General features: G+C 57.7%; 2 protein-coding genes across 2 annotated transcripts; one reads left to right on the top strand and one right to left on the bottom strand.

The window, feature by feature from the left end:
- Positions 1–3,692: 3,692 nt before the first annotated feature.
- Positions 3,693–13,483, top strand: RHBDF2 (rhomboid 5 homolog 2; the record flags this gene model as incomplete). The annotated part of the gene is made up of 17 exons (XM_080712342.1): positions 3,693–3,836; positions 5,085–5,209; positions 5,789–5,984; positions 6,058–6,261; positions 7,046–7,174; positions 7,713–7,831; positions 7,911–8,105; positions 9,203–9,314; positions 10,098–10,172; positions 10,290–10,451; positions 10,633–10,742; positions 10,869–10,932; positions 11,020–11,114; positions 11,368–11,443; positions 11,557–11,657; positions 11,828–11,981; positions 13,064–13,483. The coding sequence occupies 17 exons, from the start codon at positions 3,693–3,695 to the stop codon at positions 13,481–13,483; spliced, it is 2,481 nt and encodes an 826-aa protein (XP_080568468.1).
- A 1,790-nt stretch (positions 13,484–15,273) lies between these two features.
- On the bottom strand, positions 15,274–16,680 carry AANAT (aralkylamine N-acetyltransferase; the record flags this gene model as incomplete). Its single annotated transcript, XM_080712172.1, has 3 exons — positions 15,274–15,579; positions 16,120–16,274; positions 16,518–16,680. The coding sequence occupies 3 exons, from the start codon at positions 16,678–16,680 to the stop codon at positions 15,274–15,276; spliced, it is 624 nt and encodes a 207-aa protein (XP_080568298.1).
- Between the last annotated feature and the right edge of the window lie 8,458 nt (positions 16,681–25,138).

Here is a 25,138-nt window from a genome sequence, read left to right as displayed (position 1 = left end):
GTCAGGACTCCCCCAGAAGCGTCCTGGGCCACTGGCTCTGCCTCGGGAGCTCCCAGTCCTCGCCTGTGAGACGTACCCACACACCTGCGATCCCAGCACGTGGGAAGCTGAGATAGGAGGATCACAAGTTTGAGGCCAGCCTGGGAGAGCCTGTCTCAGAAAATAAAATGGGGCTGGGCGTGTAGCTCCGTAGTAGAGCGCCCAGTACTGCAAATAATAACAGTCACACCGAAAACAGAAAAAAGAACGGGCACCGTGTTGTGTTTGGTATCTGGCCGCTGTCATATCGGGGCCAGCGGTGTGTCTGGTGGTGGTGGGGAGCCCGGGCTCCGCGGCCGGCGCTTGGAGTGCCACACTTAGTGCGGCGAGGGCCCTTGCTCCTGAGTGAGGCGGGGGATTATCGTTCCGTGGGTGGGAGACAGGTCAGGAAGATGGAGTCTGGGTGGTTGCACGCCCCTGAGCACGCCCTTTCTTTTTTACAGCGAGAGAGAGCGTGCGCTGAAGAGGCCGGCCTGCTTGACCTGGGCCTTCTCTCCCTCCACCCGCGGGCAGGGCTGGGGCTTGACCAGGACCTGTCAGTGAGCAGAGGACTGGGACATGCCCCTGCCGCCCCCGTGAGCCAGGAAGCCACAGACCCGCAGGTAAGACGCCGGGGCCTGACCTGCTGGCCACCTCCCGCGTTTGCTGGCTGGGTTTTTGTTCTGTTTTGATTTGCGGTGCTGGGAATCAAACCCAGAGGCATTCTACCTCCAAGCTACAGCCCCCAAGCCTATTCTATTTCTGTTTGGAAATGGGGCCTTGCTAAGTTACTGGGGCCTCGATAAGTTGCTGAGGCTGGCCTTGAACTTGCCGTTCTCCCGCCTCAGCCTCCCAGGTACTGGTGTGGGCTGCGGCGCCGGGCTTGGCTGGCTGTTTTTTGATGAATGGCACCTCTGGGGCTAGAGCGCTTCTGGCAGCACAGGGTGGATCAGGCAGAGATGAACAGGTCACGAAGGGGGTTGATTTGGAGAGCTCCGGGGACTGACAAGGGCACTCAGGCCCGGAGATGACAAGGAGCGGTCTGTGTGCGTGGGGGCGGGGGGCGTGAGCAGCTAGTAGAGCCCCAGCAGCTCGGGAGTCCCTGTCCCTGTCTGAGGCGTTTTGTTGTTTGACAGCTTTGTTGAGATATAAACATATGTCACACTGGATATGGTCTCATTAAGTTGCTGAGGCTGGCCTCAAAACCGGTGATCCTCTTCTCTCAGCCTCCCAAATACTGAGATTACAGTGTGTGCCACTATCCCCAGCTGTCTTCTTTTTCTTCTTTTCTTTTTTTTTCCAGTACTAGGGATGGAACCCAGGGGCATTCTACCTCCGAGCTACACCCCCAGCCCTATTTTTAGTCTTTTTTTTTTTTTTTTTAAACAGGGTCTCACTGAGTTGCGAAGGGCCTCGCTAAATTGCTGAAGCTGCCCGCAGACTGCAATCTTCCGGTCTGCGCCTCCTGAATGCCGGTAGCTGTCTTCTAATAAATACTTAAACAAGCACGCCAGGCAGGCAAGGGTGTTTGCTGCAACACTGGACACAAAACATCCTCAGTAGCCATCCATTGGGACTCAGATAAATCTTGGGGCGCTCCCCTCAGTGAAGTCCTTGCTGCTATTAAAGCAGCCGAGGGGCCTGACTGTTGGTGTTGACGGGGAGGGATGGCCGGGCTGCAGGCCAGAGGTGCGCTCATGTGTGAAGTTTTGAAAATACACCTGTTGTTTCCAGCAGCAGCAAGAAGCCCTGGAGGATGGGCCCTGCCTTCAGTTTCTGCCTTTGACATCTGAGCCTTATATCTCAAGAGCGTGTGTTACTTCTCTTGCTAAAATAAAAGCCAGGTGCAGTGGTGCACTCCTGTAATCGTAGCACTTGGGAGGCTGAGACAGGAGGATCGCAGGTTTGGGGGTATAGCTCAGAGGTAGAATGCCCCTGCATTCAATTCTCAGTACCAGAATATAAGTAAATAAATAGGTAAGTAAATAAACAAAACACTTTGCCACTGTGGACAGAAAAAAGTTCCAGACAGGTGGCAGTTTCAGTTATCTTTTTCTTTCTTTCCTTTTTCTTTGTGGTGCTGGGGATTGAACCCAGGGACATTCTACCTCCAAGCTACACCCTAGCTCTATTTTTATTTTATTTTATTTTTATTTTCGTGGTGCTGAGGATGGAACCCAGGGGCATTCTATCTCTGACCTACACTTCCAGCCCAATTTTTTATTCTTTATTTTGAAACAGGGTCTCACTGAGTTGCTGAGAGCCTCAGTAAGTAGCTGAGGCTGGATGCAAACTGTGATCCTCCGGTCTCAACCTCCCGCATGCTGGGATTACAAGCGTGCGCCACCACGCCTGGTTTAGTCTCTTTAATTTTGAAACAGGGTCTCACCGAGTTGCAAAGGTCCTCGCTAAGTAGCTGAGACTGTCCTGCAAACCACGATCCTCCCATCTCAGCCTCCCGAATGCTGGGATGAAAATCGTGTGCCACCACGCCCGGCTACTTCTATTTATTAGCAGACAGGATTTCCATATGTTGTCCTGGCTGCCCTCAAGCTCCTGGGCTCAAGCCACCCTCCCAAGCAGCTGAGATGACCGGGATGGGTCGCAGTACCCAGATTTTAGTTACCTTTGAAAAAGGAGCTGGACAGCCTGGGGGCGGGGACAGGGACCAGCAGCAGCATGGTGGGTCTCTCTTCTCTCTGGGAATGAGTCTGAGCTGCCACCTCCCGCCGCGTGGCTCAGGGCCACCCTCCTCTGAGCAGTACCGCGCTCTGTCTGCACAGGGGCTCCTGGCTGCCTCAGCAGGTGCTTACCCGGCATGGGCCTGGACACCTTATTGGTGGCTCAGTGCACCAGGTGGTCCTAGCCTTTCCTTGTTCTCCCCTGAGCCCTGCCCCAGGGACAAAGGCCAGTCCTTGGTCCTCAGGAAGCTGCGCTGTGCCACCGCCCCCACACCGCTGCCAGCCCTAAGATCACTCCAGCTGCAAATCCTCAAGGGCCGACTGACCTCTACTGGTGTGAAATGCAAATGTAGGTCAGAAATAGACCTGCCAGCCGGGTGTGGTGGTGCACGCTTGTAATCCCAGCATTCGGGAGGCTGGGACAGGAGAATCGGGGGAGAATCGCGGTTCACGGACAGCCTCAGCTACTTAGTGAGGCCCTTTGCAACTCAGTGAGACCCTGTTTCAAAATAAAGAATAAAAAATAGGGCTGGGAGCCGGACGTGGTGGCGTACGCTTATAACCCCAGCATTCAGGAGGCTGAGACAGGAGGATCACTGTTTGAGAACAGCCTCAGCTATTTAGTGAGGCTCTCTGCAACTCAATGAGACCCTGTTTCAAAATAAAAGAATAAAAAGTAGGGCTGAGGGTGTAGCTCGGAGGTAGATTGCCCCTGGGTTCCAATGCAAGTACTGAAAAAAAAAGAAAGAAAGAAAGAAAGAAAGAAAGAAAGAAAGAAAGAAAGAAAGAAAGAAAGAAGAGAGAAAGAAAGAAAAGAAAGAAAGAAAGAGACCTGCCGCCCTTGGCTTAGCCCAGTGCAGCCTGGCTTTGCTCTTCAGAACCGCCGTGAGCCAGTGCGGGCCGACTGATTCTGAATGGGCAGCCACCACCTGGGGTCCTGAGCCCTCCTCACGCTCTGCCTCCTTCCCTGTCTCTCCCAGCTGCCTTCCCGCCATGGCCTCGGCCGACAAGAATGGCGGGAGCCTTTCCTCCGCGCCCAGTAGCCGCCTGCAGAGCCGAAAGCCGCCCAACCTGTCCATCACCATCCCGCCGCCCGAGACCCAGGCCCCCAGCGAGCAGGACAGCATGCTGCCTGAGGTGAGGGTCCCGGGGCCACTGCCCGCCGCAGCCACAGACCTGCCACCTAATGCGTGGCTTCACTCCCCTGAGGGGCTCTTTCCTGAGCCTCCGCTGCCGGTGCAGCCTCCACTCAGACCTGGCCTCCCTCCCGGCCTCCCCTTCTTCCTGGGCCCTATCACTTGAGCTCAAGAGCTCTGTCTCCTGGGGTTCTCGGGGAACAGTGAGGTGCGTCCTCAGGAAAGGGGGCTCTGGCTGTGACATTCAGCCTCCCGGCCCCAGGCTCTCGGGGCTGTCTGTGATGGATCGAGGGTGCTCAGGGTCCTGCAGCACCAGCAGTGGCCTGTGCAGCGCTGGCTCCCTGGGCAGGGGTTGGAAATGAATCAACATCTCCATACAGACATAAAGAGCTCATTGAGAGTAGGCCCAAGCACGGGGACTCCCACGCAGCCCGGGACATAAAGCGGAGCTATGTTAACGCTGCCGCTCGCCCCAAGACCTCTGCCAAACAGAGGAAAGCGGCAAGGCGGTCGTGGGTACTGGGAGGGCTCTGGGGAGGAAGCGTGTGCTGCTGTTCTCTGGAAAACATGAGAAGATGAGGGCTGGGGGCGTGGCTCCGTGTATTGCACTTGCCTGCCCAGAGCCCCAAAGTAAATCCCCAACACTGAGAAGAGTAAGTAAACAGAGCCAGGCACCGCGGCGCATGCCGGTAATCCCAGTACTGGGGAGGCCGAGACGGGAGAGCCGAGCCTCCAGACCAGCTTCAGCAACTTGCAGGGACTGGGGGACTGTTAGCAACCTAGCAAGACTCCGTTTCAAAACAAACACTGAAGCCGGGCGTGGCGGCACACTCTTGTAATCCCAGTACTTAGGAGCTGAGACAAGAGGATCACACAGGTTTGAGGCCAGCCTCTGCTACATAGTGAGGCTCTCAGCAACTTAGTGAGACCCTGTTTCCAAATAAAATATAAAATAGGTCTTGGGAATGTACCCCAGAGGTCGAAAGTCCCTGGGTTCCAGCCTCAGTACCACACACACACACACACACACACACACAAATAGATATATTATATGATGAGGGTGTATGTAGCTCGGAGCAGAATGCCCTAGGGGTCAATTCCCAGTACCAAAACCAAATAAATAAATTTAGCACAAAAGCAGCCCAGGGGGTGGAGTGGGGCCGACTTGTCCTCAGGACTTTCCCGTCAGGAGCCTTGTCCAGTAGGCAACCTGAGATGGACACCCCCTGCCCTCCCTCTCTCCCCACAGAGGCCCAAGAACCCAGCCTACTTGAAGAGCGTGAGCCTCCAGGAGCCCCATGGACGATGGCAGGACAGCACAGAGAAGCGCCCCGGCTTCCGCCGCCAGGCTTCCCTGTCCCAGAGCATCCGCAAGTGAGTCCCCGCCCCGCCCGGCCATCCGCACACCCTGCGCACCTGGACGTTTGCGGGGCCTGGCCCCCACGTCTCCTTCCCTGTAGGTGGATTGTAAGAATCTAATATCCTGGTACAGATGGGGAAACTAAAGCCTACTCTTTGAAAAAAGTGGAGGCTGAAGCTGCGCATGGTGGCCTCTCCTGTAATCCTAGTTCTTGAGAGGCTGGGACAAGGATCACGGGTTCCAGCCGAGACCCTTAGCAACTTAGTGAGACTCAGTTTCAAAAAATAAAAATAAAAAGGGCTAGGGGTATAGCTCAGAGGTAGAATGCCTCTGGGTTCAATCCCCAGTACCAAAAAAAAAAAAAAAGAAAAAGTGAAGGGAGGGACCGCAGCCTTGCACCCTCCTCTGATGACTGGGTTCCAGGGCTCAGAGAAGGCTGATCCCCCACCTGCCCGGAAGGTCACCAGTAGTCCAAGCACACGGTCACCCCTCACCTCGCGCAGGTGCAGGCTTTGCTGCCGTCCCCCGCCCCTGCTCCCGCCCACCCGGGGGTGCACTGTGCATGTACCGCCCGCCGCTCTGTCTCCCTGTAGGGGCACGGCCCAGTGGTTCGGCGTCAGCGGCGACTGGGAGGGCAAGAGACAGAACTGGCAGCGCCGCAGCCTGCACCACTGCAGCGTGCGCTACGGCCGGCTCAAAGCCTCGTGCCAGCGTGACCTGGAGCTCCCCAGCCAGGAGGTGCCGTCCTTCCAGGGCATTGAGTCGCCGAAACCCTGCAAGATGCCCAAGGTGGGCGCCGAGGGCTGGCCGGGTGGCTTCCCCCGGGGCCCCGCCAGCTCCGCTCACCCTCCCTCCCTTCCAGATCGTGGATCCACTGGCCCGGGGCCGGGCCTTCCGCCACCCAGACGAAGTGGACCGGCCTCATGCCCCACACCCGCCGCTGACCCCAGGAGTCCTGTCCCTCACCTCCTTCACCAGCGTCCGCTCCGGCTACTCACACCCGCCCCGTCGCAAGAGGATATCCGTGGCCCACATGAGCTTCCAGGCCGCCACCGCCCTCCTCAAGGTGAGAGCCGCCGCCCAGAGCTCCCCTAAAGCTCACCCAGGTGTCGGCCCTCTGCGCAGGGGCCGCGAGTGTGCCGGGGACCCAGAGGCCCAGAGCCCAGCAGGGTCCTCCAGGCCCCAGTTCCCATGGGAGTTGCCCCCCCCCCCCGCTGCCTCTCGAGTTCCTGAAGCCATATGCACCAACTTAGACGCCCAGGACGTGGAATGTTAGACGCGCATGCACCACTCACCTGCCTGGGTTTACTGAGCCCCGCGCCGTGCTGGGGATGGGGGAGGCCAGCAAGGGTGATAGCGGCACCCTCAAGAGAGGGGCTGGTGTCAAGGAACGTTGAGCTGAGCCCAGAAAAACAGAGAAACAATCAGGGAGAAGAAGGGAAGGAGAGGCTTCTCAGCCTATAGAAAGGCCTGCCGTCGGAGGGAGGGAGCACGGTTTTGGGGAAACAGCACTTTGACTCGGCTTTAGTGAGGGGGGAGGAGATGGGGGATCAGACAGGTGGGCAGGGCCTGGCATGCCTGAGCCTTGGGGACATGGGCATGAACGTGGGTTGCCCTGAGTATTAGGGTGACGGAGTCAGAGGGTAGGAGGTCCCCAGGGAGGAGCCAGGGCAGCGTGTTGAGGGCCCCTGGCAGCTGGCCTTCTGCTCTCAGGAGCGCCTACTCCTCCCTGCTGCCCCATCGCACCTCCGAGGTGCTACGCCCAGGAGGATGGGCCTGGAAGTCCCTTGGGGCTGGGGACCAGGGTTGCCGGGCCCTGTCCTGACACCTGTGCCCGTGCCCATGCACAGGGGCGCCCGGTGCTGGACGCCACGGCCCAGCGGTGCCGGGTGATCAAGCGCAGCTTCGCCTACCCCAGCTTCCTGGAGGAGGACGCGGTGGACGGGGCCGACACCTTCGACACCTCCTTTTTTAGTAAGGCAAGCGTGGGGCGTGGGACCTCCGGGATGGGAACGGGTGGCCTGGGTGCTGGGAGATGTGACCCTGGCTTCAAGTGTGTCCTGCCAGGAGCCCCTGGAAGACGCAAGGGCCCGCAGCCCATTGGGCCGGGTCTCCACTTCTGTTGGGCCAGGCAGGGACCTGGGATGGGGGCAGCATCCCCTGGGAAAGCTGCCCTGAGGACTGGCAGGCAGGGTCTTCCCCCGGCCTCCCATCCCGTCTTAAAGTGTGGAGTCCTGGGGGACTGCATTTCGGACAGTGACTTTTTTTTGTGGGTCTGGGGGTAGAACCCAGTGGCATTCGACCCCCAAGCTATACGCCCTGCCCTATTTTGTATTCTTTATTTTGAAACCGGGTCTCACTGAATTGTAGAGGGCCTCACTATGAGGAGCTTTGGCTGTCCAGGAACCGCGATCCTCCTGCCTCAGCCGCCCTGTGCTGGGATGACAGGCGTGCGCCACCGCGCCGGGCTTTGGGCCAGTGACTCCCTACACTGCCTGTCTGTGTCCTCCACTGCAGGAGGAAACGAGTTCCATGCCCGACGACGTGTTCGAGTCCCCCCCACTCTCAGCCAGCTGCTTCCGAGGGATCCCGCACTCGGCCTCCCCGGTCTCCCCGGATGGGGTGCAGATCCCGCTGTGAGTGTGGGGGCGGCGCCCGGCAGGGAGGCCCTCCCTCCCGAGCCCGGCTGGGTCTGAGAGCCGCCGTCCTCACCAGGAAGGAGTACGGGCGAGCCCCGGCCCCGGCGCCCCGGCGCGGCAAGCGCATCGCCTCCACCGTGAAGCACCTCGCCTTTGGCCGGAAGAAGCGGCACTACGGCCTGGGCGTGGTGGGCACCTGGCTGAACCGCAGCTACCGCCGCAGCATCAGCAGCACCGTGCAGCGGCAGCTGGAGAGCTTCGACAGCCACCGGTGGGCCCCGTGCAGGCGGCGGCAGCTCCGCACCCCAGCCCTTTCCCAGAGCAAGCCCCTCCCTTCCTCATTCCCCAAGTGGCATCCCCTGTGGGTTGGCAGCGCGGCGGGCGACACGCTCAGCTGGGCTGTGTCAGGGTGCCCTCGCGTGGCCTGGGCGGAGCCCTCGGGCGCTTGCTGACTCCTCCACTGCCAGTTTCCGGCCTGCATCCTCAGCTCAGCCCCAGACGGCAGCCTGTAGATAAGCACTCGGTGATGGCCCCGGGTCAGGGAAGGGCGGGCAGGGTGTCCGAGGGGCACCAAGAAGTCGGGGCCATGGGCAAGGTGACCCGGAGAGGCCACACGTAGAAACTCGGAGGAAGCCGGGGACGGGAAGGTGGTTCTCCCAGAGTGTGTGATTGACAGTGTGACCTGATAGACACTGGACCCAAGTTATTTAAAAAAATAAAATAAAAAGCAAGCGGGGCGTGGTGGCGCACGCTTGTAATCCCAGCATTTGGGAGGCTGAGACAGGAGGATCTGGGTTCACGGACAGCCTCAGCTACTTAGTGAGGCAGACCCTGTTTTAAATATGAAAAGATTGAAAAATGGAGCTGGGGGTGTAGCTCAGAGGTAGAATGGCCCTGGGTTCCATCCCCAGTACTGCAAAAAAAAAAAAAAAAAAAAAACCAGATCGGGTGTGTTGTGTGTCCAGGAAAAGGATCTGGGAGTATAGCCCGGAGGTAGAAGGGTTTCCAGGAACCCCAATACTGCCAAAAAAAGAAAGAAAGAAAGAAAGAAAGAAAGAGTAAAGAGAAATGGGAAGAGCCTTCTGGGTGGCAGAAATGTCATGTGCAAAGGCCCTGGGGCTGCAGAGACCATGGTGTATTCTAGGAATTGTGTAAGGAGGGGAGGAGGCCAGAGTCATGGGCCGGCACTGCAAGGCTGTGGCCAGCGACGGGGGAAGTGGTGTTGGACTTTATTCCAGGGGCAGTGGGAAGTCACAGAAGGTTTTAAGGCAGAAGGGACCCTTCTGGGGTATAGATGGCCGGGGTTGAACAGAAGCCACAAGCAGCGCGCCTGTGAGCCTCTGAGGCTAAGTTGGAGCCCCTCCGCAGGCCCTACTTCACCTACTGGCTGACCTTTGTCCACGTCATCATCACGCTGCTGGCCATCTGCACGTACGGCGTCGCTCCCGTGGGCTTTGCCCAGCATGTCACCACCCAGCTGGTGAGTGGGCCCCAGCCTTCCCCCGGGGCCTCGGCCTGTGAGCATGCAGCCGTTGCCACCGCAAGAGCCGGCCCCAGCCGGGCAGGGCGCACGCTTGTCATCCCAGCACTTGGAAGGCTGAGACGGGAGGACCCAGGTCCGCAGCCAGCCTCGGATACTCAGTGAGGCCCTCCACAACTTAGACCTGGTTTCCAAATAAAGAATAAAATATAGGGCTGGGGGTGTAGATCGGAGATAGAATGCCCCTGGGTTCCACCCCCAGACCCGCAAGAAAAAGAACGGCCGGGCGTGGTGGCGCTCACTTGTAATCTCAGCCTTTGGGAGGCTGAGATGGGAGGATCGCGGTTTGCGGACAGCCTCACCTACCACTTAGTGAGGCCCTCTGCAACTCAGTGAGACCCTGTTTCAAAATAAAGAATAAAAGCTGGGCGTGGTGGCGCACGCTTGTAATCCCCGCGCTTGGGAGGCAGAGACAGGAGGATCGCGCAGGTTCAAAGCCAGCCGCGCGCGCTGGCTTAGGAGACCCTGTTTCCAAATAAAAATGTTAAAATAGGTCTGGGAGTGTAGCCCGGAGGTAGAAGGGCTTCCAGGAACCCCAGAACCACCAAAAATAAATAAAGGAAGAAAGAAAGAAAAAGAATAAAAAAAAATAAGGCTGGGGGTGTCGCTCAGAGGTAGAAGCCCCTGGGCTCCATCCCCGGTACAAAAAAACCAAAGCAGAAGGTACTGGACCTGCCCCAGGACTCACGTCCTCCTGACATCCTCCTTGTCCTTCGGCGACAGGTGCTGAGGAACAAAGGCGTATACGAGAGCGTCAAGTATATCCAGCAGGAGAATTTCTGGGTCGGCCCCAGCTCGGTGAGGGCCCCGGGGGGTGGGCGCCTGAGCGGGGAGCCCCGCGTCCTGGCTTACCCACACGGGAGACTGGGGTGCAGTGGCAGCCCCCAGGTCACCAGCTCCCCTCCCCATCCGCAGATCGACCTGATCCACCTGGGAGCCAAGTTCTCACCCTGCATCCGGAAGGACCGGCAGATCGAGCAGCTGGTGCAGCGGGAGCGGAGCCTGGAGCGGGACTCGGGCTGCTGCATCCAGAACGACCACTCGGGCTGCATCCAGACCCAGAGGACCGACTGCTCGGTGGGCCCCGCCCCGCCCACCCTGAGCCTGGGGCGGGCCCTGCAAGGGCAGCAGCCATGTTCCCTCCTGCCCTGTCCTCTCCAGCCCGCACGCCTTCAGGCGCCGGCCCAGCCCTGTCCTGGAGGGTCCTATATACGCACCGGCATGCTCCCCGCGTGACCAGACACTCTCCACCCTCCAGGAGACTTTGGCCACTTTTGTCAAGTGGCAGAATGACATTGGGCCCCCCATGGACAAGTCCAATCCGAGCCAGAATCGGACATCAGGGGCCGTGTGCCACCAGGACCCCAGGTACCGCTTAGAGCCCTCCATGGCTGCTGGCAGGCCATCCGAGCTACCAGCTTGGGCGCTGGGGAGTGGCCGTGGCGAGCTGGGGGCCCCGGCCCCCGCTTTGCTCAGCCTGACCTCTGCCTCCAGGACCTGCGAGGAGCCGGCCTCCAGTGGTGCCCACATCTGGCCCGATGACATCACCAAGTGGCCGGTGAGCGGTGCCCCTGGGCAGAGCGGTCTGGGGTAGCCTGGTGCGTGGCCTCCGTAGCTCAGGCCGCGCTGTCGGCCCCTCTTGTAGATCTGCACGGAGCAGGCCAAGAGCAACGGCACGGGCATCCCGCACATAGACTGCGAGATCAAGGGCCGGCCCTGCTGCATCGGCACCAAGGGCAGGTAGCTGCGGGTGCCTGCCACCCGGAGACCCAGCTGCCTGCAACCCAGCCCTGCGGCGCCCAGCCAATGGCCTCCACTAACCAAACCCCCTGCGGCCCCCAGCTGATGGCCTCCACTAACCAAACCCCCTGCCCTGGGCCACCTGGGAGAGCAGGAAGAGGAGCAGCTTGCTGCACCCTGCCCATATGGCCGGTCTGGGTGAGCGGGGTTCCTCAGGGCCCTGATGTCCCCTCTTGTCTCCCCGTCCCCCCAGCTGTGAGATCACCACGCGGGAGTACTGCGAGTTCATGCACGGCTATTTCCATGAAGAGGCCACGCTCTGTTCCCAGGTGGGGGAGGCCCTGGGCGGAGGAGGCTGGGCTCGCTGGGCTCGGGCATTCCCGCCACAGCCTCAGACTGGGCCTGCGTCCGGGGTGCTGACCGTGCGTCCCGCCCCGCCCAGGTGCACTGCTTGGACAAAGTGTGTGGGCTGCTACCCTTCCTCAACCCTGAGGTCCCCGACCAGTTCTACCGCCTCTGGCTGTCTCTGTTCCTCCACGCCGGGTAAGAGGCTGCCCGCGGCCCCCAGCCCTAGACCTCTGCGATGCCCACTCGCCTGGACCCCGGAGAAAGGGCTCCTGGGCCCGGGCACGGCGCCCCCTCGTCTCTGGCCCTGGCTCCTGCCATGCCCGGCCGGCAGCCGAGGAAGGCTGATGCCGGCGTGTCCCTCCCAGCGTGGTGCACTGCCTCGTGTCTGTGATCTTCCAAATGACCATCCTGCGGGACCTGGAGAAGCTGGCCGGCTGGCACCGCATTGGTATCATCTTCATCCTGAGCGGCATCACGGGCAACCTCGCCAGCGCCATCTTCCTCCCGTACCGGGCGGAGGTAGGGACCGGAGGGCGCGTGGAGGGCAAGACGAGCCCGCCTCCGGAGGCCGAAGCGTGGGGAGGCCAGCCCTGCTGCTCCCCTGCCCCAGCCATCTGGGGTCTGCTGGAGGGACCCGCCCCCCCATGCCAGGCTCAGCAGCGTATGGACGGCTAAGCTAGGGGCTTACTGGCGGGCCCCTTAATCCCAGAGGCGGCAGCGATGCTCACAAGTCACCAGAGACCTGCCCCCTTCCCACTCAGATGGCACGTCTTCCTGGCCCGCGTCCTCGGCCTGTCCTTTTTGACTGCTTTCTTCCTCTTTTTTTGCTTTTTGCGGTACTGGGGATTGAACCCAGGGGTATTCTTTCTCCAAGCTATCTAAGCTATACCCTCAGCCCCTTTTTTTTATTATTTCTTTTTTCTTTCTCTCTTTTTTTTTTTTTTTTTTTCAGTACTAGGAATGGAACCCAGGGGCATTCTGTCTCCAAGCTACACCCTCCAGCCCTATTTTTTTTTTTTTACATTATGGTTGATAGAGATTTTATTAAATCTTAGTAATAATTCTAGTTCTGATAGCTCCAACCAGGAAAATTTGGTTCTTCCAAAATTATTATTTCTTTAAATACTCCATTGATTTCATATCTCACGGATGCATGCTGTTCTTAGCTTATTTTTTTATTTTGAAACAGGGTCTCAGTAAGTTGCAGAGGGCCTCACTAAGTAGCTGAGGGAGGCTGTCCTTGAACCTGCGATCCCCTTGTCTCAGCCTCCCAAGTGCTGGGATGACAGGCGTGCACCACCATGCCTGGCTTTTATTTCTTTATGACCCCCACCCTGCCTGACAGCAGATACTCTACTTCAGTCTATGCCCTGGTCTGTCTGCAGTTCCCACGTGTGGCCGCTCTTGACCTACAGACGCATCCGTCTCGAACCCGTTTGACCCGTTGGCTTTTCTCTGTGGGCCCGCCCTACAGTGTGCTTGCCCTACTGTGTGTCTGCCGGGAGCCGGCCTATCTGTCGGGCTGACCGCACGGGTCCCGCGCCTGACAGCCCGGCCCTGGTGCGGCGGCCCCCCAGGTGACCCTTGTCGCCCCCGTGCAGGTGGGCCCGGCCGGGTCGCAGTTTGGCCTCCTGGCCTGCCTCTTCGTGGAACTCTTCCAGAGCTGGCAGCTGCTGGAGCGGCCCTGGAAGGCCTTCTTCAACCTGTCGGCCGTCGTGCTCTTCCTGTTCGTCTGCGGCCTGCTGCCCTGGATCGACAACATCGCGCACATCTTCGGCTTCCTCAGCGGGCTGCTGCTGGCCTTCGCCTTCCTGCCCTACATCACCTTCGGCACGAGCGACAGGTACCGCAAGCGCGCGCTCATCCTGGTGTCGCTGCTGGCCTTCGCCGGCCTCTTCGCCTCCCTGGTCCTCTGGCTCTACATCTACCCCATCAACTGGACCTGGGTCGAGCACCTCACCTGCTTCCCCTTCACCAGCCGCTTCTGCGAGAAGTACGAGCTGGACCAGGTGCTGCACTGACCACGGGGGCCAGAGACGTGGGGAGCCACCCGGGCTGGGGCGAGGCTGGCTCTGTGGGGCGGCGGCAGAGGCCAGCTCCTCGGGGGAGGGAGGCCCCGGGCCTGCTCTTCCTGACCCGGGCTCGGTGACACTCAGGGCACCTGCTTCTCCTGAGGCTCAGGTCCTGGGCCCGCCTTCCTCCCCTGCTGTGTAGGGACCTCTCCCCCCAGCCCAGCCCTCCCCCATCACCGAGCCCTCGCCCAGAGCTGGGCGCCCCACCGCGGCCCCCTTCCTGGTTCCCCTCCCCTCCTGCCCTCTGTACCCACCTACAGTCACCCGTGGCCTTGTCACCTGCCCAGATGGCTCCAGACAAGGCCCTGGAGCGGCTCAGGAGAAGACACAGTGGAGGGTCGCCAGGAGCCTGTGCTTGTGGTCAGCAGACAGAGGCCGGGTCCCCAGCCCACCCCCCTACCATCGGCATAGGCCTCTCGGGCTGGCCCTAGTGACAGGGCCTCACTCCTGCCCCAGTGGGGACAGGGACCGAGCCAGCACAGAGGGTATCCCTTTTCCTGGGGGTACCTGGGCCCGTTTGGGCCTTTTTTTTTTTTAAGCAGTTTATATTATGGCTCTAATTTTTAAAAAAAAAACGCTAACTTTGTATGGACAATGTCTCAAGTGTATTAAATGATGTTCTTTATGGAATTATTACTCAGCCTGAGACCTTGGGGGAGTGAGAGCTGGGGCTCTTAGGGGTGAGGACATCGGCCAGCCCTAGCTCGAGGGTCAGGGAAGACTGGCAGGACTTCTCAGGGGTTTGGTTGGGTCAAGAACCAGTTTGGAGCCGGGCGTGGTGGCGCACGCTTGTAATCCCCGCACTTAGGAGGCTGAGACAGGAGGATCGCGCAGGTTTGAAACCAGCCTCAGCTACTTGGTGAGGCTCTCAGCAACTTAGTGAGACCCTGTTTCCAAATGAAATATAAAATAGGTCTAGGAGTACAGCCCCTGGGTTCCATCCCCACCACCACACACACACACAAACCCAGCTTGGGGTTATGTGGAAGACCTCGGGGGTCCCCTGCAAGAACCAGATTGCATCCTGAGACCACTAGGCCCCACTCCATCTTCTCTGCCTGGGCTCTGGGGAAGTGGGGGCTTTCTGTGCTGAGGGTGGCCTGCCCTAGTGGAGAGGCCCAGGGGGGAGAAAGCGAGAGACGCTTGTCCCTCACTCCAGCCTGGGGGGCGGCCCATTCACCACATCTCTACCTCAGCGCAAGCTTTGCACCCCACCAAGAACCAGCAGGGAGCCTCCGGGAACACAGCTGCTTTATTACTGTGGGCAGAGGAGCCGGTGCGGGGGCTGGTGGGGTGGCCAGGAGAGAAGGGTCCTGGGGAGGCACACGGGGTACCCAAGGGTTGGGGGAAGTGGCTTCCTGCCACCGCTGCTTAGGCCCCGGGCTCCGCCATCCTGTTCCTCGTTACCCCCATTGCAGGGGCAGAGGGCAAGAAGGGGTGTCCCCAGACATCAAGATGCTGCATGGGGCAGGAAGCTTGGTGGGGACCCAGGGGCACCTCCGCTGACCCCACTTCCCGACCCACCCTGATCTGGAGCCAGGGGGACAGAGTTGGGAACACAGAAGGTCCAGAGGGTCTTGTGAGGACAGACAGAGGACATGACACTCTGCTCTGAGCAGCCCAGGTCGAGACAAGGCCACCTCTCCGTGCTGACCTCTCCCTCCCTGGCTGGGACTCCCGCTTCGTGCTCGGCCAAGCTGGGGTGGGCACCAGGCAGAGAAGGCGACCCGGGGGCCGGCTCAGCAGCCACTGTTCCTACGCAGGCAGGCGCGGCCCCGCAGCGGGCACTGGAGCTCCGTGAAGGTCAGGGAGCCCGCGGTGGCGGCGCAGGGGCCCACAGCCTGGAAGCCCAGCTTCTCATAGAAGGGGACCAGCGCGTCTTCACACATGAGCACAGCCCGGCGCACCGTTGGCTGGCTGCCCAGGTGGTATAGGTAGCGCCACAGCAAGATAGAGCCCTTGCCCTGCTGCCGGAAGGTGCGGTGCACGGCCAGCACGTGCAGGTGGGCTGTGCGTCCCCCCGGCCTGTGCAGCGTCAGTGACTCCTGGGGGGCGTGAAGGCCAGGAGTCCAGGTCACCGTCCAAACTGCCCAACCCAGGCCAAGGCCAGGTGTCCCAGAGCACGTCTAGTCAGGGCTCCATCCCACCCAACAAGGACTCTAAATTGGGAGCTACACCTCCAGCCCCACGGAGGAAACCTCAGCAGCCCTTTTTTTGTGTGTGGTACTGGGGGGCAGGGAACCCAAGGACATTCTTCCTCCGAGCCGTACCCCTAGCCCTATTTTTTATGCTTTATTTTGAAACAGGGTCTCACTGAGTTGCAAGGGGCCTCACTAAGTAGCTGGGGCTGTCTGTGAACCCGGATCCTCCTGTCTCAGCCTCCCGAATGCTGGCATTACAAGCGCGCACCACCGCGCCCGGCTCTCAGAAGCCCTTCGAGACCTCCAAGGCCGGCCTGGGCACTCCTGACTGAGAGGACCCTGTGGCTATACCCATCGCTCCAGTCTGGAAGAAACCCTAGTCCCAGGGTTCTCTTCCAGAGCCCCCCAGGAGCGGGACGTCAGTCCCTGTCCTGCCCGTCTCACCTGAGAGAGCCTCTCCTCGTCCCAAAGGGAGCCGATGATGAAGGCAACCAGACGGCCCTCCTCAAACCAGCCCAGGGACAGCTCTGGACACAGGGTCAGGAAGTGCCGGATCTCCTCCAGGTAGAGGGGGCAGGTGCCCGACACCGAGATGAATGCTGCGGGGAGGCCGGTGGCTCAGGGTCCGCCGTGCTGCTCGCCCACCGTCCAGGGCACGCTGAGTGCCCAGCTGGAGACTCGGGGCTGCTGCTTCCCCCACTTTCTGGAATGTACGCACGTGCACGCGCACACACGGACGCACACCCAAGGTCTGATCCTCTGGGATGAATCCCCCAAGGGAATGAGACAGGGCGGGGGGGGCAGCTCAGAGCACCCTCCACGCCTCGGCACGCGGCTCTCACCTTCACGCTCAATCTCAAACACGCTGACAGCATCCTCCGGAGTGAGGCAACGAAACTCGCTGGCCGGGAGCGTGTGGCGCCGCTGGTAGCTCGGGGACTCTGAGGTCCCCGGGGGCAGGCGCAGGACCTCGGGCTTCAGGTAGTGGGCGCTCTGCACTGGCATCCTGGCTGCAGGGACCTCCCCAAAGTTCCCCAGCTTCAGAGGTGCCCAGCACAGGGGAAGGCAAGGGTCAGGGGTCTGGTCCTCATCTCCAAAGGGGCAGGTCGGGGGGCGGCACACCTGGCTCTTTGGTAACTGGTACTGAGGCGGGGCCAGCCCCCATCCCAGGTGCCCGGCCCTGGAGCACCATAAACATCTGCTTCTCCACCCAACTTAGCAACTACAGGATGCTCCGAGCAGCCCCTCCACCCCTCCAAACTCTGCCTGTACATCTGAGCCTCGGGAGATGTGGGAGGGATGGACAGGGCTCAAGGAGCCTTAGGGCCCCAACCCTGCGGAGGGGAGGCACATGGGCCTCCACCGACCACGCTACTACAGTAACTATGGGAAGGTGGGCGCCCAGGTCTCCCACACAGCCACAAATGACTCATCTTACCCAGACAGAGACTTCTGGTCCTTCTGGTGGCAGATGGTGTGGCTAAGAGCTTTTGGGGGCAGCTTCTCAGCCCTCAGTCCTGGAGGAAAAGCCTGTTAATGAAAGTGGGCTCTAGAGCCAAGCGTGGTGGTGCACCCTTGTAATCCCAGTATTTGGGAGGCGGAGACAGGAGGATTGCAGGTTCAAGGCTAGCCTCAGCAATTTAGTGAGGCCATCCACAACTTAATGAGAGCCTGTTTCAAATAAAAAATAAAATAAGGTTGGAGGTATAGCTCAGAGGTAGAATGCCTCTGGGTTCAATCCCCAGTACTATAAAAAAAAAAAGAAAGAAAAAAAAATAAAAAAATCCGGGCATGATAGCACACGCTTGTAATCCCAGCATTTGGGAGGCTGAGACGGGAGGATTGCGGTTCGTGGCCAGCCTCAGCTACTTAGGTCCTTTGCAACTCAGTGAGACCCTGTTTCAAAATAAAAAATAAAAAATCAGGCTTGGGTTGTTGCTCAGAGGTAGAATGCCCCTGGGTTCAATCCCCAGAACCACACACACACACACACACACACACACACACACACACACACAAAAGAATAAAAATAGGGCTGGGAGTGTAGCTCAGAGGTAGAATGCCCTGGGTTTCATCCCCAGTACCACAAAAATAAACAAACAAAGTGGACTCTAGGAGCTGGGTGTAGTGAAGCAGGCCTGGAATCCCAGTAATTGGGAGGCTGAGATAGGAGGATTGCAGGTTGAAAGCCAGCCCCCAGCCCCAGTAACTTAGTGAAGCCCTCAGCCACTTAGTGAGATCCTGTTTCAAAATAAAAAACTTAAAAGGGGTGGGGGTGCAGCTCAGAGGTAGAAGCCTCTGTGTTCAATCTCCAGTACCACCAGAAGAAAAAAAAAGGCTCATGGCTGGATGCCAGGGGTGGGGTCCCACTTACCAGAACTGTGTGGAGGGGTACCAGCATCACCTCCACAGAACCAGCCACCCAGGGGGCCCATCCACGGGCCGGGACCCACAGTCAGGAAAACCTAAGTCTCCTGCCTGCGAGGCCGTGGTAGCAGGTGTCCCTTGACAGCATGTGATGTGCTCAGAGGTTTCTAATCCCCCGGCCCCGCCACTCGCGTTACACCAGGGAGGAGGCTGCCAGCAGGGCTTGGCAGGCCCTGCCCCTGCCCTGCTGAGGGGAAACGTCAGCGCTGGCGCAAGGACACAGAAGGGATTACCAGCGGCCGACTGAGGCCCAGGCTTTGGGAAGAGCATTGGGGGTAAGCCCCAGGGAGCTGGCTCTCATCTCTGCTCTGTCCGCAACAGACCGGGCACTGGCAGTTCACCTGCCCCCAGAGGCCAGCTTGCCCACAGCTCCGAGGGCCCTCGTGTTCTGGCAGCCTGCGAGCTGTGTTACTGTTTATAGCGCCCTGAGCAGGCAGCTTCTGTCAAACACGCAGCCCTGCCAGGTGGATATTAACCCCATCGTGTAGCGAAGGAAACTGAGTCCAGACCTGCTCTGTGTGCAAAACAGAATGCTCTAGGAATAGGAAGTTTCCCAGGAGCACTTCACATAAAGTTTCCAAACTGGAGAAAAACAACTAGATACCCAGTAACTGAACACAGCACCAGGGGGTACACATGCCAGGGCACACCATCCCACACGGATAACCAGGCCACGGTGAGACGCAGCACCACAATGTCAACAGTGGAAGAAGCCTTAAAATGAGAGCAGAGCCGGGCGCGGTGGGCACGCTGGTCATCCCAGCACTCAGGAGGCTGAGACGGGAGGATCGCGGTTCGCGGACAGCCCCAGCTACTTAGTGAGGCCATTTGCAACTCAGTGAGACCCTGTTTCAAAATCAAGAATAAAAAATAGGTCTGGGGGTGGAGCTCAGAGGTAGAATGCCCCTGGGTTCCTTCCCCAGTACCATGAGAGAGAGAGAGAGAGAGAGAGAGAGAGAGAGAGAAGGGGAGGGGAGAGAGGAGAGGAGAGGGAGAGTGAGAGAGAGAGAGAGAGGAGAGGAGAGGAGAGGAGAGGAGAGGAGAGAGAGGAGAGAGAGGGAGGGAGAACCTACCATCCTGTACTTGGGAGGCTGAGACAGGTGGATTGTAGATTTGAGACCAGCCCCTGCAACTTAATGAGACCCTGTTTCAGAATTAAAAATAAAATACAGGGCTGTGGCTGTAGCTGTAGCTCAGAGATAGGGTGCTCCTGGGTTCAATCCTCAGTGCCACACACATGCAAACTAAAAAAAGAAGAGCAATGCCCTGCAGCGCCATAACGGATTCTAGTCCAAGTGTTTGGACCACGATGGCGGCAGAGCAAGGGCCTCTCGGGACCCTCGTAAGATAATGTGTAGTTGTTCAGCTGATTACGTGGGGTAGGCAAGTGGGAATTCATCAGCTGCCGATCGATGCATTTTTCTGTATGTTTTACTTACGGTGACTTAAATATTCAGATCACTCTAGCCAACATCTCAGCTCCAAAGCTCTCTGACCACCGGACCTCGGCTCCATCCCTTCCCTTCAGAATCCAGGCCCCTCTCTCTGTTCCTCGCACAACTCTGGCTTCCCCACTTCCCCTCACTCACACCTTTTCCTGCCTCCGTTAGCTCCTCTCTGGCCAGCACACGGCCCTGTCTCTCCTACCCTCAGTACCGAGCTGGGGAGGTCCCAGAGCCCTGGTCCACTGATGCGTTCCTACCACCCACCATAGAGGGCGCCTGCTCTGACCCGTGATCCGGGGGAGGGACTTTGGTGCCAGTCCTGTGTGGTTCATACTTAGCCCCTGACCTCGGGGAGACTCAGGACCAGTGCAGACACCCCGATCCACTCACCACACGTACCCTTTTTCTTATCTGTGGGGTCCCTTTCTCCAGGGCTTCTTGGCTGAGTTCCACGGGAACCCCATCGCCGGGGCTCACCGTGCTACTGCCTGGCTGCTTCCCATCTTTCCCATGTCGGGGACCCCAGAAAGACCTCAGACCTGGCCTTTGTGTCTAGTATCTGGGCACTTTGAGGACCTCGGCTGGTCGTCCCAACCCAGCCTGCCCCCAAATTCTCTTTCTCTTCTGGATCTCTGGCTCCATTGCACCCCCTGGTGGCCAATCAAAGATACTTGGAGTTACGTGCTCCCGGGCTGTTGATTCAGTCCCTTTTCATTGACCATCCACAGGTTGCCGCTCTTTTCTGGAAAACACCTCTAGACGCATCCAGCCTCAGAGAACAAGATACGGCAGTGCGTTGAACACGGTTAAACTGGGGACTTCTGCGGGGTGTGGTGGTGCGCGCCTGTAATCCCAGTACTTGGGAGGCTGAGACAGGAGGATCGCGGGTTCCAGGACAGTCTCAGCAAGCAGTGAGACTCATCAACCTCGCGAGACCCTGTTTCCAATGAGAAATAAAATAGGACTGGGGGTATATCTCAGAGGTAGAAGGTTCCTGGGTTCAATCCCCAGTGTCCCCCTGAGGACTCCAACCCCACACGTGGCAGATCAGGAAGCGGAGGAAGGGGGAGGTACAGTGATTGCCGAGGGTCCAGGGTCAACAGGAAGAAAAAACACCACCAACAATAAGAAGCCAGCAGGGAGAGGCACCCACCAGGTGGTACCCTGAAATTAAATTATATTAAAACCTCCATCTCAAAAGAAGTGATGGCATTTATTTATTTATTTTTCAGTACTGAGGATGGAACCCAGGGGCATTCTACCTCCAAGTAACACCCCCCAGCCCTACTTTTTATTCTTTATTTTGAAACAGGGTCTCACTGAGTTGCAAAGGGCCTCACTAAGTCACTGAGGCTGTCCAAGAACCGTGATCCTCCTGCCTCCCGAATGCTGGGATGACAGGCTTGTGCCACCACACTGGGCTAAATTTTGGATTCTGAAACAGGGTCTCATTAAGTTAATGAGGCTGTCCTTGAACCTGCAATCCTCCCATCTCAGCCTCCCAAGTACTGGGATTACAGACATGTACCCGCCATACCCGGCTTATGCTTTAGTTTGAAATGGGGTCTTTAGTTGTTCAGGCTGACCTCGAACCTGCCATCCTCCTGTCTCAGCCTCCTAAGTCCTGGAGTCACAGCCATACCCAGCTTGCTCTGGTTAGCCCGCGGGCGGTCCAGCTCCAAACCCCCAGCTAGAATGTGTGCTAGGCCCACCTGGCACCCGCTGGTATGTAGGTCAGCTTCCCCAGGAAGCCGGCTCTCAGGCTGAGATTTGCCTGGAACAGCCGAGTGGAGAGCGCTCTCCAATCAACACCTGAGAGGGAGCGAAGTGGTGGCGACGGGCACAGGGAGAGGCTGGACCCGGCTGAGGGGCTCAGCTGCAGCAGCTGCCTGGAGACCTCAGGAGTGTGAGGAAGAAAGGTCCTTCACGGATGTCCTGAATGGCGGCCGGAGGGCCAGCCTTTGTTATTTTTATTTGGAAACAGCGTCTCACGAGGTTAATGAGAGTCTCACTACTTGCTGAGGCTGTCCTCAAACCTGTGATCCTCCTGTCCCAGACTCCCAAGTACTGGGATTACACACGTGGGCCACCACATCTGGATTTTTTTTTTTTTTTAATAAAGTGTCACTAAGGCCGGGCGTGGTGGCGCACGCTTGTAATCCCCGCGCTTGGGAGGCAGAGACAGGAGGATCGCGCAGGTTCGAAGCCAGCCCCGCGCGCTGGTTTAGGAGACCCTGTTTCAAAATTTTAAAAAAATGTAAAAATAGGTCTGGGAGTGTAGCCCGGAGGTAGAAGGGCTTCCAGGAACCCCAGTACCACCAAAAACAAACAAACAAAAAAATAAATAAATAAAGTGTCACTAAGCTGTCGACAGCCTCACTAAGTTGCAGAGCCTGCAATTCTTCTGTCTCAGCCTCCCAAGTACTGGGATTATAGGTATGTACCACCATGCCAGGTTATTATTTCACTGTATTTTATTTTCTTTTTTGCGGGTCTGGGGATGGAATCCAGGGGCACTGGACCTCCGAGCTACACCCCCCTGCCTTACTTTTTATTCTTTATTTTGAAACAGGGTCTCATTAAGTTGTGGAGGGCCTCACTAAGTAGCTGAGGCTGTCCACAAACCGTGATCCTCCTGCCTCAGCCTCCCGAATGCTGGGATTACGAGCGTGTGCCACCACGCCTGGCCTATATTTTATTTGAAACAGGGCCTCTCTTATGGTCCTGAGGGTCCTGAATTGCTGAGGCTGGGCTCAAACCTGCACTCCTCCTGTCTCCGCCTCCCAAGTACAGCCACTACAGGTGTTCACCACACCAGTAAGTCTTGAGTAACCTTGGGAAGGCATTTTCCCGACGAGCCACAAGAGGGTTCAGGAAGCTCTCTGACTCTGACGCCATGCTCCTCCCACCCACCTTCTCAGCCGGAAGGCCCAGGTACATTCTAGGGGGGAGAGGAGCTCTTTGGGCCAACCTGGGCGTCTTGACACAGAGAGGCCAAGCAGCCACAGCTCCACTAGGGGGCAGTGTGGAGCCCGTAGAAGAAGCGTCTCCTGGCGGGTTGGATGGAAATGTGCCAGGGCCTCCTTCCCCCAGATCTGCTTGCCTAGCCCCTTGCCCTACTGCCTCCTGCTCATGGCCACCTGCCACCCCACCTCCCACAGCAAGAGGAATGGCCCTGTGCCTGGCAGGCACATTTGTAAATAAGTGAAATTCTCCCCTCCATGGGCTGGGTGTTGGGGCCGCAAGAGCACGCGGGGTTTGTTTGTTCGGGAATTAAGTATTTTTTTTTTTTTTGGTGCATTTAAGTGTGTGTGTGTGTGTGTGTGTGTGTGTGTGTGTGTGTGTGTGTTACTGAGAATTGAACCCAGAGGCATTCTACCTCCGAGTTAGCATACCTCTAGATCAATTTTATTTCTTATTGGGAAACAGAGTCTTAGCTGGACGTGGTGGCGCACGCTTGTAATCCCAGCATTCGGGAGGCTGAGACCGGAGGATCGCAGTTCACAGACAGCCTCAGCTACTTAGTGAGGTCCTTTGCAACTCAGTGAGACCCTGTTTCAAAATAAAGAATAAAAAATAGGGCTGGGGGTGTAGCTCAGAGATAGAATGCCCCTGGGTTCCATCCCCAGTACTGCAAAAAAAAAAAGAGAGAGAGAGAGAGAGAGACAGAGACAGAGAGAGAGAGAGAGAGAGAGAGAGAGAGAACAGGGTCTTGCTAGGTTGATGAGAGGGTCACTACTTGCTGGGGATGTCCTCGAACCTGTGATCCTCCCCTCTCAGTCTCTCAAATGTTGGGATTACAAGCCCAGCTGGTGGATTTAATTTTACATCATCCTGGGATTGAAATTTTTTCTCCTTCCTCCACCTCAACAATGATGAATATTAAAAACTAAGCAGCTTGAAAGCTGGGTGTGTTGGCACACTTGTCATCCCAGCATTTGGGAGGCTGAGACAGGAGGATCCGGGTTCACGGACAGCCTCAGCTACTTAGTGAGGCCCCTGGCAACTCAGTGAGACCCTGTTTCAAAATAAAGAATAAACAATAGGGCTGGGGTGTGGCTCGGAGGTACAATGCCCCTGGGTTCCATCCACAATACTGCAAAACTAACTTGAAAGCCGGGCGCGGTGGCTCACGCTTGTAATCCCAGCATTCGGGAGGCTGAGACAGGAGGATTGTGGTTAAAGGATACCCTCAGCTACTTAGTGAGGCCTTTTGCAACTCAGTGTGATCCTGTTTCAAAATAAAGAATCAAAAATAGGGCTGGGGGTGCAGCTCGGAGGTCGAATGCCCCGGGGTTCCATCCCCAGTACTGCAAAAATAAAAATAAAATAAGCATCTGCCCCAAGGCACGTCTACCCCACTCTCCCGCCCAGGTGTACAGGGACTGTGACCAGGGCTCAGTGTCTGGGGAGGAGTTTGTTCCAAACCTTGTCCAGAGCATCTCAGGTCTGAGTGGGAGCCCCAGCAGAGAAAGACACCAAGGAGAGGCTGGACCCCTAAAGTGGTTCCGGTGCAGCTCAAACAGGGGGCAACTTTGAGATCTCCTGAGCAGGAGGGGCGAGGAGAGGACCACCGAGTGCACTCCCCACCCCACCCGGTTCCACTTGCTGGGTGGGGGCTGGGAAGTGGGCCCAAGGGAGGTACAAGACATGCACCGATGCCGCTCATTCTCGACCTCCAGTGGAACGCCAGGCACTGTCCTAGGTGGGCACCAGGGTCACACGTACAAATAAATGCACCATCCGCCGCCCAGCCCGGTTTCATCTCGCGAGAGAGCGCTGGGCTTTTGGAATGGAGGACTCTCACCTCCCACCTGGCTGGTTCCTGCTCTTCTGTGTAAAGCACCTAGTAGAGTTCTTAGTAGAAGTTACAGCTCAATAAGTGGCAGCTATTATTAGCCATTATTACAAGAAGCCGCGGAATAAACATGGCAAGTCTCCCTGGAGTGCCAATTGTACTTGACAATTAGGGAGAAAAAGACATTTTTTTTTTTTTTTCAGTACTGGGGATTGAATCCAGGGGCATTTTACCTCTGAGCTACCCCTTCAGCCCCATTTTATTCTTTATTTTGAAACAGGATCTCATTGAGTTGCAAAGGGCCTCACTAAGTAGCTGAGGCTGTCCGCAAACCGCGATCCTCCTGTATCAGCCTCCCGAATGCTGGGATTACAAGCGTGCACCACCACGGCTGGCTATTTTTTATTCTTGTGGGGTTTTTTTTGTTTTTTTTTTTTTGTTTTTTTGGTGGTTCTGGGGTTCCTGAAAGCCCTTCTACCTCTGGGCTACACTCACAGACACCTATTTTTTATATTTATTATTTGGAAACAGGGTCTCTTAAGCCAGCGAGGCTGGCTTCGAACCTGCGCGATCCTCCTGTCTCTGCCTCCCAAGCACGGGGATTACAAGCGTGTGCCACCACGCCCGGCTACTCTTGATTTTTATATATTTATTAATTTTTGTGGCACTGGGGACTGAACCCAGGGCATTCTACCTTCGAGCTACATCCCCAGTTCTATTTTTTTTTTTTTTTTTCGGTACTGGAGATGGAACCCAGGGGCATTCTACCTCCCAGCTACACGCCCAGCCCTCT

This window comes from Muscardinus avellanarius, assembly GCF_963383645.1.
Source record: "Muscardinus avellanarius genome assembly, chromosome: 16".
Lineage (NCBI taxonomy): Eukaryota > Metazoa > Chordata > Mammalia > Rodentia > Gliridae > Muscardinus > Muscardinus avellanarius.
Note: the sequence above shows the minus strand (reverse complement) of the source record. Positions and strands in the feature narration are given on the sequence as shown.